The sequence below is a fragment of the Rattus norvegicus genome, chromosome 12, assembly GCF_021556685.1.
Source record: "Rattus norvegicus strain SHRSP/BbbUtx chromosome 12, alternate assembly SHRSP_T2T, whole genome shotgun sequence".
Lineage (NCBI taxonomy): Eukaryota > Metazoa > Chordata > Mammalia > Rodentia > Muridae > Rattus > Rattus norvegicus.
The window spans coordinates 11202732-11220602 of NC_141545.1; the positions used below are offsets into that span (position 1 = coordinate 11202732).

At 47.1% G+C, this 17871-nt stretch overlaps 1 protein-coding gene across 11 annotated transcripts in view; it reads right to left on the reverse strand.

Annotated features, from left to right (window-relative positions):
* Fry (FRY microtubule binding protein) overlaps window positions 1-17871 on the reverse strand; it is a 394540-nt gene that overhangs the window by 158563 nt on the left and 218106 nt on the right. For all 11 annotated transcript variants that reach the window (XR_015633957.1, XR_015633958.1, XR_015633959.1 and 8 more), the window contains 1 exon segment: window positions 12699-12752. Coding sequence is in view for 8 of the 11 variants with exons in the window: in XM_087578221.1 (XP_087434347.1) it covers window positions 12699-12752 (54 nt within the window). In the remaining 3 variants the exon portion in view is untranslated.

The window sequence follows — 17871 nt, forward strand, 5'->3', positions numbered from 1 at the left end:
TATTTAGGTATAACTGGGTAGGGTGCTGGGTAGGGTTTTTGTTATTATTATTTATTAACTATTAATATTGTTTCGATACCTTGACACAAGCAATGGTCATTTGGGATGACGGAACTTCAACTGAGAAACTGCCTCCTTTAGACTGGCCTGTGGGTTGGTTTGTGGGGCGTTTTCTTGACTAATGATTGGTGTAGGAGGCTCCGGCCCACTGTGGGCGGAGTCACCCTGGGCTGGTGGGTGGAGTCACCCGGGCTGGTGGGCGGAGTCACCCCGGGCTCTATAAGAGCCCAAGCTGACCAAGCCACAAGGAGCAAACTAGCTAGCAGTTTTTCCCCAGGGTCTCCACGAGTTTCTGCCTCCGAATTCCTGCCTCGGCTTCTCTCAATAATGAACTATGATCTCGAAGTGTAAGCCAAATAAACCTTTCCTCCCTTAGTGGCTTTGACCATGGTCTTTATCATAGAACAAAGAAGCAAGGGTTCCACAGTCTGCCTGTAAAAATGACCACAAAGCTGTCGTCACCACAGGCCCTGACAATATCTCGGAGGGAATCCGCAGGGTGACAGATGCGCCTCTTCCATCTCTCTGACCCTGCCCTTCAGGAGTCAGACTTTCAAGGGGGGGGGGGGTTTGGGATCTGCCAGGCTGGGCCCTCAAAGCCCAGGAAGGGAGGAAGGTCTTGCTGGCTTGGCTTTTGGACTCCGCCCTATACACGAAGTGAAGCCAATGGCCACATGATCCCAGCTCTGTGCTGTTGCTGAAAGCGGGCCTTGTGGCTTTGAAATAATCATGCTCTTCTATGGGGATGGGCAGAGACTGGGCAGTAGGTGGAGACGGAGTATACGGAGTCGCAGGCTCATTTCAAAGGGTGTTTTTTTTGGGGGTGCATATAAGAGTACTAAATGTACTTTGCAAATGTTCTAATATTTGCTTTGGCTTTTTACGTTGTGAGTAGGCTAAAAGACACTGTCCGTTTATGCTTCAGCGAAGAGGGTGGCTTTTCTGAAACATCTTGTTACCCCTGACGAATACAAAGAGGGAAACTTCACACATAAATGTTTGAAGACTCACTTCATGAGGTCACACCATATTTTATAGTCACAAGATAGACTGGCCACGAGTGGTGAGCTAAATGGTGGGTTTAAAGTCACCCCAGCGATGACTTCGTTTTGTAAGGGAGTTCAAGTGCCAAGTGACACTGGGGGTCAAGGTACCTACTGTGCAGACTCTGAAAACACTGACATTGTAAAGTAACCGCACGTGCGGCTTGCTTTCACTCAACCACACACCACACTGTTTAAGTGGTAAAGCCTTAAACACTTGATTCAGTACTTTTTTTTCTGGAAGATTAGCCACCATTTTGTTGTTGTTCTAACCCCTTGGTTTTATGGCACATACCATTCTACTGGAGAATCATTTCAGAAATTCTGAATAACACTGATAATGGACAAATCCAATGTAGGGTTTTTTTTTTTTATTCTTAATAGCTTATTCACCTTCACTTAGACATTTTTAAAGACAGTAATTTTTCTTATTTTATGTGTTTGCCTCCATGTACGGATGTACACAATGTGCATGAAGTGCCCATAGGGGCCAGAAGAGGGCAAAAGAACTACTGGCCCTGGAGTTACAGACAGCTATGAGCCACCATGTGGGTACCGGGAACTGAACCCAGGTCCCCGGTAAGAACAGCCAGTGCTCTAACCACTGGGCCACCTCTCCAGCCCCACTTACCCACTTTGAACAAGGTGTTCACTGCATTGTGGCACTACGGTGACCGCTGAAACACCGCAGGCTCACGGGTCCTTTATGAGACAGTTATGAGTGCTCACGATGCTATCTCAACCCTAGCACAGGGATACATTTTACCCTGACTTTTCTGCTAATAGGCAGTATGCTTTTCACACATTAACAACCTAAGATGCTCTAACCGTACACAAGACAGACAGCACCTATAAAAAACAAAAAACAAACAACAACAACAACAACAAAAACCAAAGCAGTTACTCAGAACATTTGAGTACACCGTTTGGAAATTACAGCAATAGCACAAGCAATGGGCGGATGACAGCAAGACTGCTGAGCAAACGCTTGTGACTGAACGGCCTCAGAGCCCAGCGTGAGCTGCCTGAGCCTTCACCTGGCACACTTTCATAATCTCCCAAGGGCACTGAGAAGCTCAGAAGGTCTTGGCTTCACATTACAGCTCTACCGGCCCGGCACAGAGCCGTTTCTCTGAAGCTCAGAGTCATAAACCAAGACAGGGAAGACTTAATCTCCCTGGGTTTTAAAATGAGGACAAAATGAGACGCTACGAAATGCAGGGCACACAATAACCTTTCTGGAATACCCGTCTCGTCCTTCCATTTCTAAATATTGAAATGAAAACTCACACGTAAAACACATCTGATTTCTGCACGGCAGAAGAAACTGTGGGGAGGGTGGAGAACTGCTGTTCTCTGGCAAGGGGTTAATGTCCAGATCACAGAAAGAGCCGCGAAATTTCAGCACCCCAAACTCAAAACTTCCCATCAGTAAATAAGCCAATGAACTCAGTTGACAGTCCACCTGAGAAGAAAAGCAAGTGGCCAATAAATATTTGTAAAGTCGTTCACCTCACAGCAGGTGTGGTTACCTGCACTTGATTCTGTGCCACCAACATTGTGTCCTGGGGGGAGGGGATAAAGCCCCACACCTCCCGGAAGAGCTATAGGCTGAAGGTTGCTGGAGAAGGGGGTCCTGTTCCTGGGTAGTATAATTTGCCCTTGCAGAAATAAATGACACCCAATAGAGTTCACATGTGCGACTCAAAGTAAATGCTGTAGGGCACAAGCAGAGAGACAGACAGACGACAGACACAGTCAGACAGATACAATCAAACATGAACCCAGGAAGGGGACTTGGTGGGAACGGGCTAATAATAGAGGCTAGAATCAAGATAGATCACATGTGTGCATGCAATTGTGAAGGAAATTTTTAAAAAATGTTCAACATCCTTGAACACTTGGGGAAACTACCTAGAGCCGCCACACTCCAGTCAGGACAGCTGTCAGCAGGAAAACTAAGGAGGTGAGGACGTGGGGAGAGAAGAACACTGACATGGGGCAGGAACAGACACTGGTGTGTGCCCATGGAAACCAGCGTGGAGGATTCTGCTCTGGAAGGGAGGAGCTCCCCAAGGCAGAGGGAGAAATGCTTTTCTTCAGTGGTCTAACCTCTGGTAAGGTACCCTGCTCCTGTAAATACCTCCCCTCCAACACACCACACTTGTGGAGAAGAAAAAACAAACCCTAATGAAAACCCCCAGTCTCCTCCTCTTCTTCTTCCTCGTCCTCTCTTTCCTTTCTTCCCTGTCTTTATTTTCTCTGTCTTTGTTTCTGCCCCCTTTTTCTTCCTCCCCAACCTCTTCCTCCTCCCCCTTCTCTCCCTCCCCTTCTTTATCTGCTTCTTCCTGCTCCCCTGCCCCATCCTCTTCTCTTTCTCCTTGTCTCTTTCAGACACACACACACACACACACACACACACACACACACACACACACACACGGACAAACTTACACACGTTCACATACATATATTACAAACTCACTCACACATGCTCCCACACACTTTTACACACGCACAACACACACATACACTCACACACAGACGGACATGAACGTAGACAGGGGTGGGTTAGTTGGGAAGAGGAGGGGGTTAACAAGAGTGGGAGTGGGGGCGCTGGAGAGATGGCTCAGCGGTTAAGAGCACTGACTGCTCTTCCAGAGGTCCTGAGTTCAAATCCCAGCAACCACATGGTGGCTCACAACCATCTGTAATGGGATCTGGGGTCATCTTCTGGCCTTCAGGCACATATGCAGACAGAAAGCTGTATGATGTATACATAATTAATAAATAAGTATTTTAAAAAGAAGAGTGGGAGTGGGAGGAATGTTGGGCAAGGATGATCAAGATACGCTATGTACATGTATGAGATGGTTGTTATGAAGCCAATTATTATAACATTAATTGAGACAACATTTCGGGAACTGAAAATAGACCCGGCTATACCTTTTGGCCATAAAAAGCTCTCTCTGTCCTACCTCAGAGATACACCCCCGTGTCTCTCGTCACAATAGCAAGGAAGTAGAAGCACGGGGTCCCATCAATGGGTGAACGGATAATGAGTACTTGTGGTACATGCTGTGGTGGCTTCAATAAGCTTGGCTCATGGGAAATGACAATATTAGGAGGTGTGGCCTTGTGGAGGAAGTGCATCACTGGGTAAGCGGGCTTTGAGGTTCAATGCTCAGGCTCAGCTCTGTGAGAAAGAGACCCTTTTCCTGGAGGCCTTCGCATGAAGATGTAGAACCCTCAGCTCCTCCTGCCCCAGGCCTGCCTGGCCCCTGCCATGCTCCCACCTTGATGATACTGGACTGAACCTCTGAACCTGTAAGCCAGCCCCAATTAAATGTTGTCCTTAAAAGAGTTGCCTTGGTCACGGTGTCTGCTCACAGCAATGGAAACCCTAACTGAGACAATGGAATTTTTTTTTCCGGCCATGAATGAAATCACGAAACTTGCAGGAAAATGGACAGAACTGCAAGGTATTATATTGACCGAGGCAACACAGACTTCGAAAGACACACACTGCATGTTCTCTCACATGTGGACCCAGTTTTAGAATTTTACCTGTATGCATTTCTGTGGAAGCCAGAGCAAGTAGAGGCTGAGAAACTAGAAAGGGCTTCGTGAGCTGGAAGTGGGGGGCTGGGTTCTAAGGGAGAGGGGAGGAGGGTAACAGGCTTTTGGTATGAAGGGGAACAGGGAACAATGTGGGAGGGGGTAGTGTAAGTGGTAATGGGGGTCAAGGAGGGAGCAAAGGGTCAATCAATCAAAAATATGCACATATGAAGTTGCTGTAAAAATGCCTATTGCCTCATATGCTAATTAATGCAATTCAGAGAACTCTGATGAGATTATTGGCTGAGTGACCAAAGCTGATGATAGAATTTTATCTACCAGAGCCAGACAAGTGCATTTTAAGGGCATCAGTAGGGGAGACAGCCTTAACTACTCCTTACCCAAGGGCTGACCCTCAAGGCCTCTTGGGGAATTTATGAGGGCTTAGTTTATGGCCCAGGCTTCTAACTCCAGCACGTAAGCACACAGTCAAACACCCGCCAGCTTCCTGAGGCTCAGAGGAGGCTGAACATGAACATATTAGACTCTGAGGAGGGAGGGAGGCCGTGAAGCCTGATCCTCAAGTTTCCTTTGGGCTAGGACTCGCTCTTAAGACAGCAAGAAATGACCCTGAGGATCGTAGCTGGAACCATCCTGGATTCAGAATCTGTCACTAGCTTAAGCCTGTTACTCAAGTGTTGATCTTGGTCATCTCCATGATAGCAATTGAAAATGAACAGAGCCAGGCACTCACTCTGTCTGGGTGGATCTGTGAGAGCGGTATACGCCTCACAGACTGCTCTCCTCTGTTTACTTACCCCCCCACACACACACACATCTTTGTCCCTTCTTCAAGTATTCGCAATCTCACACATCAGAGATGCCCTCTCTCCCTGCCTGCCTGCATTAGTCCTCAAAATCCAATGTCTGTGGTGGCCACACTCGGGCACTTCTAATCTGACATATCAGCAGGTGCGAAACTCAGAAGCTAAGTGGTAACCTCGTCTGTAGTCTTATCTGCTGAAGATTCTCCCTGGAGGGCTTTCCTCTCCAGGGTTCCATGCCAATGCCCTGTCCCAGTTAGGCTCCAGCACTTTCTCTGAACTCCCGTGTTCAACCTTACGCAATGGCCAAAGCATGGTGAGACAACTTACATGTGACAATTAGGGTCTGGTCCTGATGTTTGGACTTTCATCTGATGTCCCAGCCATAGCTCCTTTGGTGAACAATCAGACATAAAAAAGGAGTGACTTCCACTCCCCAGCAGAGGCTGTTCCAAAATACAAAGTTTGGGGTTGGGGTGGGGGGGGTGGTCCAGCTAGTAAAACAGGGAGGATATCTGAATTATAATCTAAAGCTCCCAAATCTGAAAATTTAAGGTGTATTGACACCTCAGATGAAAAGTTGTACAAATTTGTATCACTAATTCATAAAATTATTCAAAGATTTTTTTGTATCAAATGCCATTTAGACTGAATGTAGAAAGTACATATGCCACAAGCCCAACCTCAAACTTAGACTTAAGTGCCATCCTTCTATGTGTATGTAAAAATCAGAAAGCCAAACCCACTCTGGCTGTAAGTATTTTGTGTGAGCGTCATTCAGCCTGCATTTCAGTCCGATCCACCCACTATTAGACAGCACATAGGCTACAGTCTGAAAGCTAGGGTCGGAGAACACATATGTGCACAGCCGGAAGGCACGTGGGTATGTGCACAGCCGGAAGGCACGTGGGTATGTGCACAGCTGGAAGGCACATGGGCATGTGCACAGCTGGAAGGCACATGTAAGAATATTTAGTGCGTATTCAGCACCTGTCTCTTCTACATGTGTCTAGTGCCTGTTATGAATCCACCCTCTGCAAAGAAGACATTGCCGCCTTCCCCAGTAAAGGGGCATTTATGAACATTAGCATTTACTTCTCTTTATTGCATTTGGCCACTACCCACCCAGGTCCACTCTTCACATGTCAACTGCTGTTTGATTGGAGACGTAGCTCAGCAGTTACAAGTATCGGCTGTCTTCCAGAGGACCTGAGTTTGGCTCGCAACACCCACATCCTGTGGTTCACAACTGCATGCAACTCCAGTTCCATGCCCTCTTCTGGAGTCCCTGAGCTTCTGCACACACATAGTACTCATATATACACTCAGGCATGCATACATACATACATACATACATACATACATACATACATGTATGTACATAAAATGATTTTTAAAAATCTACATCTTTAAAAACAAACAGAAAAAGGGTGTTTGTTAAATTTGATAACAGAAGGGGCTGGAGAGATGGCTCAGTGGTTAAGAGCACTGACTGCTCTTCCAGAGGTCCTGAGTTCAATTCCTAGCAACCACGTGGTGGCTCACAACCATCTCTAATGAGATCTGATGCCCTCTTCTGGTGGGTCTGAAGACAGTGACAGTGTACTCACATACATAAAATAAATAAATCTTTTTGAAAAATGATACCAGGGGGCTGGGGATTTAGCTCAGTGGTAGAGCGCTTACCTAGGAAGCGCAAAGCCCTGGGTTCGGTCCCCAGCTCAAAAAAAAAAAAAATGATACCAGAAGAGAGATGCTTGAAAGTAAAATATCTACCCCACAGCTCATAGCACATTCTCCACATATCATGAAAAGCCACCCCGTCATGGGCGCCATGGTCCTGCTCTAGCATGCTCCTCTTTACGTGTTGCCAGTCAGGAGGAACGACAAAAACCTAGGTGTGGAAGTGAGGCCTTTAGACCACTTAACATGGATTTATCAGCCATGAAAAATGGATTCAACAGCTGTGCACAGTGGTACACACCTGGAATCCCAGCACTGGGGAGAAAGAGGTGAGAATGCAGAGGGAGAATTAGAGGTGAACCAAGGCTTCACAGGAAGGCCCGATCTCAAGCATCTAACTTCAATACTCCAATAGTACTGCCCCACAGCCAAGAGTTCCCTCACGTTCAATTCTCCAGAGCTGTTGAATCCAGTCTACCCCTTTGCCTTTTCTATTGTGGTCCCTGTCCCTTCACTTGTGCCCTGGATGGCTGCATCTTCCTAGGCTTCTCCCAGCTTCCGGCACATTTTTCTCTACTATTTTTTTTTTATTCTTTTTTTTCGGAGCTGGGGACCGAACCCAGGGCCTTGTGCTTGCTAGGCAAGTGCTCTACCACTGAGCTAAATCCCCAACCCCTAGAGACCTTTAACACCTTTGTCTGTGGGTTAGCCTTGGCCCATCTTATTCATCTGGATGATGAGGTCACTACTCTTTGATGACTCTCTGGGACATACAGGTGCTGCTCTCCTCTCTAGACCTCGTCATAACTTGATATGCAACCCTAGCTTCCTCATGGTAGAATTCTAAGCATAAGACACTCTCTTCCTTCTGGGTCTGAGAATTTCTTGAGGATAGGACGTCTATCAGATCTGTGTCCAGGGTAGGCTTCTCTTGCCGTCATCAAACACAGGCTTAAGCCAAGCTGTGGCAGAAGAGGTTTGATTGGTTTATAGCTTACAACCCATCAATAAGGAATGAAAAGGCAGGGTTGGGGGTTTAGCTCAGTGGTAGAGCGATTGCCTAGCAAGCACAAGGCCCTGGGTTCGGTCCCCAGCTCCGGAAAAAAAAAAAAAAGAAGAAGAAAAAAAGAAAAAAAAGGAACACAAAGGCTCAAGGCACAAACACGGCAGCATGAACTTATGGAGAGACCACCGAGCAACGTTCCTTACTGACTCGCAACCTTTCTTTGACAGCCCACTGCCCAGGGGAGGTACCACCCAAAGTGGGCTATGCTCTCCTGCATCAATTAAGAAAATGCCCCACAGATGTGCCAACATGCCCGTCTGATTCAAGTGACTCTTCAGGAGGTTTTCTCTTCCCCAGTGTGTCAAGCTGATACCAAGATTAGCCACCACACACAGCTATTCCAGACACTCTTTGTTGAATTAAGTGGAAATTACCTCAAAAGTTGGTCTGCATTGAGACCAACTTCTGCTTCTTTCACTGGTATTCATTATTCTTAAACAGTATTAGTACTAACCATCTTTTGTTATGAGTCTGTTTGCATCTACTTCATTTAATGTCAAATCTTCATCAATTCCAACCCCACCCCCAAAATTTGCATTCTTCAAAGGTCTCCTGAGGCCCCTTAGTGAGAACAGTCTCCTGGTGTTAACATGAGACTGTCACTTAGACCATTTTGATACTGGGGAGTGAAGGGGCATCCCATTGGCACTGGGGCCTTCCACCAGTGCAGGCTGAGTTCTTTGTAAACACACAGACTGCAGGAAACTTCAAGCATTCCCATTAATGGAATTCCCATGACTCTAAGTCCAGAGACCTTCTTCGACCTTTTAGGCATCTTGAAACCTTTTCAACAGTTGATTACTGCTGGCAATGCTGAAGGGCCCTTGTGTATGGATGTGAAGAAACAGATCAGAAATGGTTCAGTTGTGTGGAAGAGTCTAGTGTTGCCTCAGGATACAGCTAGATCAGAGAGCAACACTCAGAGGCGACACTGTGTCTTAGATCATACCACGACACAGACAGCAACACTGTGTCTTAGATCAGACGGCAACACTGTGTCTTATGGATCTGGGTAACCATCTTATCATTTGCTCCCACTTAAAGCATCTTTACAGACAGTGATGGTATGGAATGGGCCATGTCAAGCTTTCAGTGAATGTGTGTAGGGAGCAGAAGGTTGTAAGAGCCAGTTTATGCTTAGACAATATGGTGCTGCTATGGCTATCCACTACATGTTAGCTAAAATATGGCTGGCACTACACATGGTGTGTGTGTTTAGGGGGCGGGGGGTATAGGTCTGAGATAGCACAAAATGGCTGACACCAGATGTCTAGGGACCCAAATTAACAGTGATATACTCTATTATATAACCACATTTAGCAGACTGCCACTTTTTTTTTCTTTTCTTTTCTTTTCTTTTTTTTTTTTTTTCCGGAGCTGGGGACCAAACCCAGGGCCTTGTGCTTGCTAGGCAAGCGTTTCTACCACTGAGCTAAATCCCCAACCCAGACTGCCACTTTTTTGTATGGGTTTTATATGAACATGGCCCTGAGATCAGAGCAGTAGCCTTAGTCAGCCCCGCCTGTGCTTTTCTGTAGCCTCATGTGCCTACTCCTATGCAGCCCGTGTGTGCCAGCATGTGTCTGGGTGCCTGCTGGTGACTGCCTGGTCAGCAGCCTTCTTCTGGAGTGAAAGAAATACGTCTCGTGAGTCTACAACTAAAGAGTCCAAAATCCGTTTAGCCTTCCAGCCTTTCGTTAGCCCTCCTCAGATCATGGACCTGATAGCATGGAGTCATGATTGGGTTGTAGCTCTGGACTGCCACATGACGGTCACAACACAGGTCCATGGGTTATACTATTGAGTCACAAGGTTAACGATCATTTAGTGAATTCAGTGCCTAAGCTGAGATTTAAACCTAGGCTCGAAAGTAGCTCAAAACAGTAGTGTGTTTCTACCATGTTGAATGGAAAAGCTAAATGAAAGAACAAAGGGTACTTAAGCTCGATGATTTGGGATAAGTATTCCTCACTGCTGTGTTACAAGCTCAATGATTTGGGATAAGTACTCCTTGCAGTGTTAATTTAGATGAATTGAGAGAATAAAGAAGGCGTTATATTTAGCTAGAGAAACTTGTTTTTCCAAGAAAGGGTAGAGGCAGCAGGATAAAGAGACTAAGAATATGAAATGTAATGAAAAAATCACACAAAGTTAATGATAAATGATAAAGGGAAGAGAAAGAGCCCACGCCTGACCCTTACAAAATGGCGACACTGCGGGCGCCTCCACCAAGGGTCTCTAACCAATGGAGCACTGGTTAACGACCACAACACAGGGCGGAGGGGTGAGGGTCCACCCATGGTCTATCCAAATCCGGGTAAACAACCACAGCTGCCAGCCCCTGGGCAAAGCCAAGGTCACAGCAGCTCAGGAACCTGGGCTGAGCACCACCCGACTGTCAGGGAGGCACCATGGATCGCAGAGAATAGCATCTCTGTGGTGGACGTTGCTGCAACACTCCAGACTCGTGAGTCCTGAGGTGTCTCCCAGTGCTGCAAATGTAGCTCCCTTCTGTAGGGTTCCCGGACCATAAAGTTCGAGAGTTCATTAGGCCGTAGGGCACTGAGCAGTATTTGGCCTCAGACACAGGCACCCACTCAAAGGCTTTATAGACTTTATGTCATTTACCTCCAGGGTAGCACCATGACACCTGACCAGCTTCCTCAAAGGTCCTGCTATACATCATTCCTAGAGGCCTCTAAAGTCCCTCTGAAGTGACAGGACCAGGCTCTCTCCCGTCCAATGTCCCGCCCTCACTCAGTACTTTTCTCCATCGGAGCCTAAGGCTTTTGATAATGATTATTAAGGCAATTTTTCTCTTTCATACTTGTCAATTCAACTCTTGTCAATTACATTCTGTTTCTGCCCCCACACCCCCACTTCCCCATCCCACAATCTCTCACCAGGATTACAGATTAAAACTAGGACATTCGGGGTTGGGGATTTAGCTCAGCGGTAGAGCGCTTGCCTAGCGAGCGCAGGGCCCTAGGTTCGGTCCCCAGCTCTGGAAAAAAAGAAAAAAACAAAAAAAACAAAAACTAGGACATGCTAGGTAAGCATTCTGCCATTGACTGTATCCGCGTCTCTCTTTCTAAGGGCAGAGTTTTACTCTGTAGCTCAGGCTTGCCTCTGACTTATATCCCCTAGTCTCTACCATGTAAGGGCTGGGGTTACAGGTGTGTGCCGTGAACCAGGCGGGCCTGGAAATGAGGGGACGAAACTAAAATCCCTGGTATAGAGACCCAGTCATCACGGACTACAACTAATTTAGAGGAAGTTGACTTTTCAGTGGCTTCTGTTGTGGGTTTGGTCTAATGCTGCTTGTATTATGTTAGTTTGTCCCCCCAAATTACACGGAATCTGCATGTCTGCAAGTAAGACGCTGAGGGTGCCTGCCCCCAGTTGGTTTTGATCGGTAAATAAAGTTGCTGGCAGCCAATGGTTGGGCAAGGGACCAAGGGAAGAGGAAGGCTAGCTGCCTAGCCCGGAAAGGAATCGCTGCCACACCTGAGAAGTGCAGGACAGAGCGACAGCCTGCGTGGAAGAGCTGGGGGTCACGGCCCAGGAGGGCTGCAGGTCTGGGTCCCGGGCAACCAAGGTGGAATATAGGTTTTAGTAGGTGCTGAGCTGGGATTATTGGAAAGTACATCAGCCACGTGGAGGTTAGGAGGTGGCCCAGCCATGGAGATGTTTAAGGGCTATTAAAATCTAAGGCTGCGTGCGTGCGTGCGTGCGTGCGTGCGTGCGTGCGTGCGTGCGTGCGTGCGTGCGTCTTTCATTCAGGAACCCAGAACATGGAGCCCATGCCGCAGGCACCACTGGGGTAATTTGGAGCAGAGATCAATTGGCCACTACAGGATACCCTGTAAGCACCTTTTCTTAGTCTCTAATTTTGGCATACAAAGATTTAGGAAAATAAATAATTAAAACAAAACTCCGAGGGCCTACTTCCTTCCTTCCACGGGTTTCCAGTTCTCTCTGACTCAAACCACAACAGGGCACCCCCTGAATGTCTACAGATGCCGAGGGGGTCAGTATTTCTTGAAAGATTTATTTTGCTTTCATTCCATGTGTACATTTTTGCATGTATGTGCATCACGTGCATGCTGTGACTGCCGAGGCCAGAAAACACCGTTGGATCCCATGCAGCTTATGGTAAGTGTGAGAACCAGGTCTGGGTCCTCTGAACGTCTGAACCATCTCTCCCGTCTCTGAGGGCCTAATATTAAAACCACACGCCTATGGCTCTGAGGAAGTTCCTCAGCCTCACAGTGGCTGTCCCTGCCTCCCTGTTTGTAAGGTATGGTCCTTGTAGCGCCTCCTCACCTCCCTGAGCTGTGTCAAACACCAGGGCCTCGCTCACTGGAGGCAAGCCCTCTTTCACTGAATTACAGCCCGGCTCCTGTTTTGTCCCTTTTAATATAAATAGAAAACCACGCGGCATGCACAGCCGCGGCCTCCTACCTGGTCGAACTGGGGGTCTTCTCCACGCTGCAGGGATTTTGTCAATGGCTTTTCCTACAGGAAAAAAAATATGGAAGTAATTACCTAAGCTTGTAAACACTCTGAGAGAAATGTCATCACTCTTGTAGTTTTCTCATTCATTTTTCCCTTCATGGAACAAGGAGGTGCTGGATTTTAACCAAGTTAAAAAGTATCCCTCTGCTACTCTGACCTTAACCTTTCTCCTTTAGATTTTTGTAAAATTATGAATATATGTGTGTGAGGTTGTACACATGAGTGCAGTGCCTGCCCACAGAGGCCAGGAGAAGGTTCTGAGTCCCCTGGAAGTGGAATTACAAGCAGTTGTGAGGTGCTCTTAAACAAACTGGAGTCCACTGTAAGAGCGGGGGATACTCTTAACTGCTGAGCCATCCCTCCAGCCCTTTCTGCTGTTCCTGGTTGGTTGAAACAGGGTCTCCTTAGGCAAGCTTTGATCCCCCAGCTCCCACGGCGATGGGATTACAGCTGTACAGCAGCGAGCTGGGCTCCACGGTCTCCTTAGCCGACACCTTCCTGCTCAACATGAAGAACTAAGAACTGACGTTCAGGACAACGTAAAATAATCACAAGGTGAAATCTCCCCTCATAGCGGCTGACGGGAATGAGAAAAAAACATACAAACTCACATAGACCAGCAATTCCGCTTCTGAGACTATACTGCAAAGAAGTGAATTCGGTTTGATGAGGAATGTCTGCACGCCCATGTCCCCTGAAGCACTGTCCATGATGTCAATTCAAGGATACCCTTAATGACTATCAGTGAATACACGGATAAGGGAGATGAGACTCTCTACACAACGGAATACTAGGCAGCCTGAAAGAAGGGAAGCCTGTCCTCGGGGACACCATGAACCTCAAAGACGTGATGCCAAGTCATGGAAGCCGGGCACAGAGAGAAAATTCTATATGTACACAATAAATAAATAGTTACAAATTCTACAAAGAAGCTGGTGCTATAAGCAGTCCTGTGTGTTTGGTGGAAACCGCATACTAACAACTAAGAGATTTATTTTTATTAATTTTAGTGTATAAGAGCTAGGGCATAGATCAGTGACAGAGCACATGTCTAGCATGCTCAAGGCCCTGGGCTTAGTTGCTAGTATTACAGGAAAAGGAAACAGAAGAAGGAGGAGGAGGAGGAAGAGGAAGAAGAGGAGGAGGAGGAAAAGGAGGAGGAGAAGAAGAAGAGGAGGAGGAAGAGGAGGAGGAGGAGGAAGAGGAGGAGGAGGAAAAGGAGGAGGAGAAGGAGAAGAAGAGGAAGAAGAGGAGGAGGAGAAGAGGAGGAGGAGAAGAAGAAGAGGAGGAGGAGAAGAAGAAGAGGAGGAAGAGAAGAAGAAGAGGAGGAGGAGGAGGAAGAGAAGAAGAGGAGGAGGAGGAGGAAAAGGAGGAAGAAGAGGAGGAGGAGGAGGAGGAAGAGGGGGAAGAGGAGGAAGAGGAAGAAGAGGAGGAAGAAGAAGAAATAAAGAGAAAGGAAGGAAGGAAGGAAGATAAGAAGGAAGGAATAGGGATGGACAGATGGACAGATGGACGCTGAGGCTAGGGAGATGGCTCAGCAGTTAAGAGCACTGGCTGTTCCTCTAGAGAACTGGGATTTGGTTGCCAGCACCCACATTCGGCAGCTCACAATGGCCAGTAACTCTAGTTCCAGGGGACCAGATGCCTTGTTCTGGCTTCCATGGGCACTGCATTCATGTGGGAATGCAGGGAAGTTTGCCAGTCACCTACTTGCCAGGTGGAACTGGTGGACAGGGTCGTGTGATTTGACTGACATTGGTCCCCTCTGCGTTATCACGGCCCACGGCTCTACCATCACTCCCTCTGGGAGACCTTTGGAGCCAGCCTCCAACACCAGTTCCGTGTCCCAGCTTTCTTCCTTCTACAGCTCATTGCATGGCGCAAAGCCACTTTACACTGAGGTGTGTGTGTGAATGGAGCTCCGCACGCTGCTCCTACTTGTCAGAGGTTCCAGACAGGCAGCAACCTCTGTCTGTTCCAATGTTTAAAGGTCCTGGGGTAGAGCAGGGCTTGGTGCAGGGTTAGACATGAGGTCCCCCACTTTGTGTACGCATGTGTGAGCTAAAATTTAAAATGTATATATTAATATTGATGTGTGAATATATATACATATATATGTATATATATACATGTGTGTGTGTGTGTATATATATATATATATATATGAATATGCTTGGCCCAGGGAGTGGCATCCTTTGGAAGGGTGGCCTTGTTGATTGGAGTGGGTGTGGCCTTGTTGGAGGAAGTGTGTCACTATGGGTTTTGGCTTTATGATGCGATCTCGTCCTAGCTGCCCAGAAGCCAGTCTTCTCCTAACTATCTCCAGAACAAGAGGTGGAACTCTCAGCTCCTCCTGCCCCATATCTGCCTGGACGCTGCCATGCTCCTGCCTTGATGATAATGGACCGAACCTCTGAACCTGTAAGCCAGCCCCAATTAAATGTTGTCCTTTATAAGAGTTGCCTTGGTCATGGCGTCTGTTCACAGCAGTAAAACCCTACCTAAGACCAGATGTGGTGGTGCACACCTTAAATCCCAGCATTTGGGAGCCAGAGACAGGCAGATCTCTGTGAGTTCCCAACAAGTCTGGTTTATATTCAAGTTCCAGCCACCCAGGGCTACACAGTGAGAGTCCATCTCAACAAACAAACAAATAATAAAATTTTATTGTGGAAAATATTGACGAGATTTACCATTTTAAAAAGGATAGTTCTGTGGGGGTTAATACACTTTTATGGTATAATCAGTCACCTCTCCTGTCAATTTTATGAGCTCTTTTCATGTTGGGAGCTTTTATTTCAATGGTGACACTGAGACCCGAAAATAATCGAGAAAGTGATTCTTACTGTCTATGCCCTGAAGCCATACACGATGACAGAGCTGACACCTTGGCTTCTGTGACAGCTTCCTGTGCCTTGGTCCTATAGCAACACAAATGCTAATTATAGTACATAAGTTCAAAAGTTGGGATGGCATCAGCATGTGAGACCCAAGGTCAACCCAAAGCAAATGCTGTCACACGTCACAGTTCACACTTACAGTAGGATTCCCTCCTCACTCCTCTTCAGAAGAGGATTCAGCTGCTGTGTGCGTACACATGTGTATGTGCATTGCATGCATATGTGTGTGTATGTGCATGTGTGTGCATGCGTGTGCGTGTGTGTGTGCGTGTGTGTGTGTGTGTGTGCGCGTGCGCACACATACACACGCACGCACATGGGCTCACACCAGTGTCCCAGCAAGCCACACTCCAGAGTAATTTCTTACTACAAACGGCAGGGAGCTCATGCATGCAGTGCTTCATGCTGACACATGTAAACGCACACAGGAAGGAAGCGACCCTCTGCAAACAGCTCAAGCTGATAAAGTCATTGCCACACACAATAGTCAGGACCATCCGCTAGGAATGTGGGCTTGAAGCCTCAGAATGTAACGCACCGAAATCTTCTTCCTTATCTGAATTTACTCAAATATGCCCTCTTACTGTTTCGTTTAAAGACTTGGATTAAATGTCACTTTCAAAATCCCCCTTTTCCCTGTCTGTCACTGTAATAGCTAAAGTTATGTTTTAAATTTAAATTTCTGTGCTTAATAGATCTATAAAACAAAAATGCCTCTAACCCAAGCAAAAGTGCAAGGACAGATGATGTCCTGGAATGCGGGGGTGGGGGAGTAGGGGAGTGGGGGAGTGGGGGGAAAGCAGGTGGTAGGGGAGTTGGGGGGGCTGCTGTGCGTGTAAGATGGCGAGCCTCATGATCTCACGTCTGTAAACAAGCTTGGTTACACTAACTGCACACAGGATGTACTTGCTCACAAGTGGGTGGGAGGTACAAAGGCAGGAAGTATGTCAGGATGTATGCTTGTCCCTGATTGGATGAAGGTGGGAAGCACATAGCCTCTAATTAATGTCATCTGGAGCCATACTCTGGGAGTCCATTGTCCTGGAGAGTATTTAATAAAGCTTGCTTCGAATTTGGCTCACAAACCGTGGTAGTGATCTTACTCTCACCCACCGGCTGAGGGAGGATGAGCACTACCTGTTCTTTCTCAGTCACAGCATTGTTGGCACCTGCTTTGGTCAGCAGACCCTCCCTCTCATCACATGACCTCCCCCACCCCTGACACTCAGAATTCACTACCGGGGGTGGGGTGCTACAGGAGTGACTATGTCCTTGGGCATCTGGAAGATCGCTTTGGGTAGAGTCTACTTGATATTCAAACATCGCAAATATCAGTACGGATCGATCAGTATCCGGGATCCTGAAAGAAGGGGACTTGAAGAAGGGAAGATGTGTCAAGGGTCTGAGGCATGAGAGGGGACGTGTTTGGGGTTCTTGTAGAATGCAAGGGTATGTGTTGAGGGACTCTGGGAATGTTTGTTGGGGGGCGGGAGCCTGGGGGAAGTGGAAAAGTTGAGACAGGCATGATTAAGGTATGTCATACATGTATAAATGTTGAAGGAAAAAGAAAAATATTCTAAAAAAGAGAGAGTCTAAGGCCAAACTGGGTTATGTAGTGGGAAACAAAATAACAAGATAATGAAAAATATATGGAAGATCGTGCATACCCTGTGCCAAAACTATACATCATTTACACAAGGAGCTTGGGTATCTGTGACGTTGGTTTGCAGGTTAAAAAGGCTCCCAGAACCAATCTCCCGAGAAGTTCAGAGTTCCAACAAATCAGCCATGTGTGTTTGAAAAACGACCACGCGGCCTGAGATGCTACTCACGTCTCATCGTGTATTTGAATTAAACAAATAACTAAATTACAGCCATGACATACCTGATTCCTTTGGTTTCGGTTTTCCTTTTTTTTTTTTAAATCGTACACTGCTTCACCTTGAAAGATGGTTCCAGCCATTCTCCAAACCCACTTTAATGGCTGGCCTTCTGCTGGGGCTGCTGTAGACCTGCCCAACTCCTGGATCCTCCCACTAACAGTAGGGTGTGGGGGTCACCCCCTGCCAGCTCCACTCCCTACCAGCTCCCCAGTTCTCCGAAGCCATATTTTCTCCCCTCAATCAAAGAGTGAGGCTCTCCCAGACCCTTAGGGTAATTCCTCTCCTGTCAGAAGGCTTCTGCAGAGGGACAGGGCGTGGCGAAATTTGCATCCCTCC